The sequence below is a fragment of the Wasmannia auropunctata genome, unplaced genomic scaffold (assembly GCF_000956235.1).
Source record: "Wasmannia auropunctata unplaced genomic scaffold, wasmannia.A_1.0 LD324008.1, whole genome shotgun sequence".
Lineage (NCBI taxonomy): Eukaryota > Metazoa > Arthropoda > Insecta > Hymenoptera > Formicidae > Wasmannia > Wasmannia auropunctata.
Genome location: NW_012038882.1, coordinates 1 through 429, shown reverse-complemented (window position 1 = coordinate 429; position 429 = coordinate 1). Strand labels below are relative to the sequence as shown.

The 429-nt window shown below is 30.5% G+C and overlaps 1 protein-coding gene across 1 annotated transcript; it reads right to left on the bottom strand.

The window, feature by feature from the left end:
* Window positions 1–47: 47 nt before the first annotated feature.
* Window positions 48–422, bottom strand: LOC105460341 (ATP-binding cassette sub-family A member 10-like; the record flags this gene model as incomplete). The annotated part of the gene is made up of 2 exons (XM_011706787.1): window positions 300–422; window positions 48–209 (listed from the first exon to the last, which is right to left on the bottom strand). Coding segments are annotated over exons 1-2 (213 nt in total), but the record flags the coding sequence as incomplete, so codon positions are not given.
* Window positions 423–429: the final 7 nt, after the last annotated feature.

Sequence of the window (429 nt, the reverse complement as noted above, 5' to 3'; positions counted from 1 at the left end):
TCATAATATATTTACGCATTATTCATTATATTTTTTTTTTAACTTACACTAGCATCGCCAATAAGAGCCATTCCGAGGCACAGTCTTTTTTGTTGACCACCAGAAAGTTTGCTAGGTAGAAAATCTTTCTTCTCGGAAAGTTTCAATTTAGCAAGCAAAGCACGAATATCCTCCCGAACTTTGTCTCTGGTTTTATTTTCAGCTTTCAACTGTCATAACATAAAAATTATATACAGATAACTAATATGTTATTGATATAATTGCTTTTATTTCACAAAAATTATTGTTATTATCCTCACCAAGCCAAAGAACTCTATTTGTTCAAATACAGTCAAATCTGGAAAAACCATATTTTCTTGAGGACACAGTCCTAATTCGTTTTTAATACTGCTCAAGTGCTTTTCTATATTTTTGCCATTTATAAACACT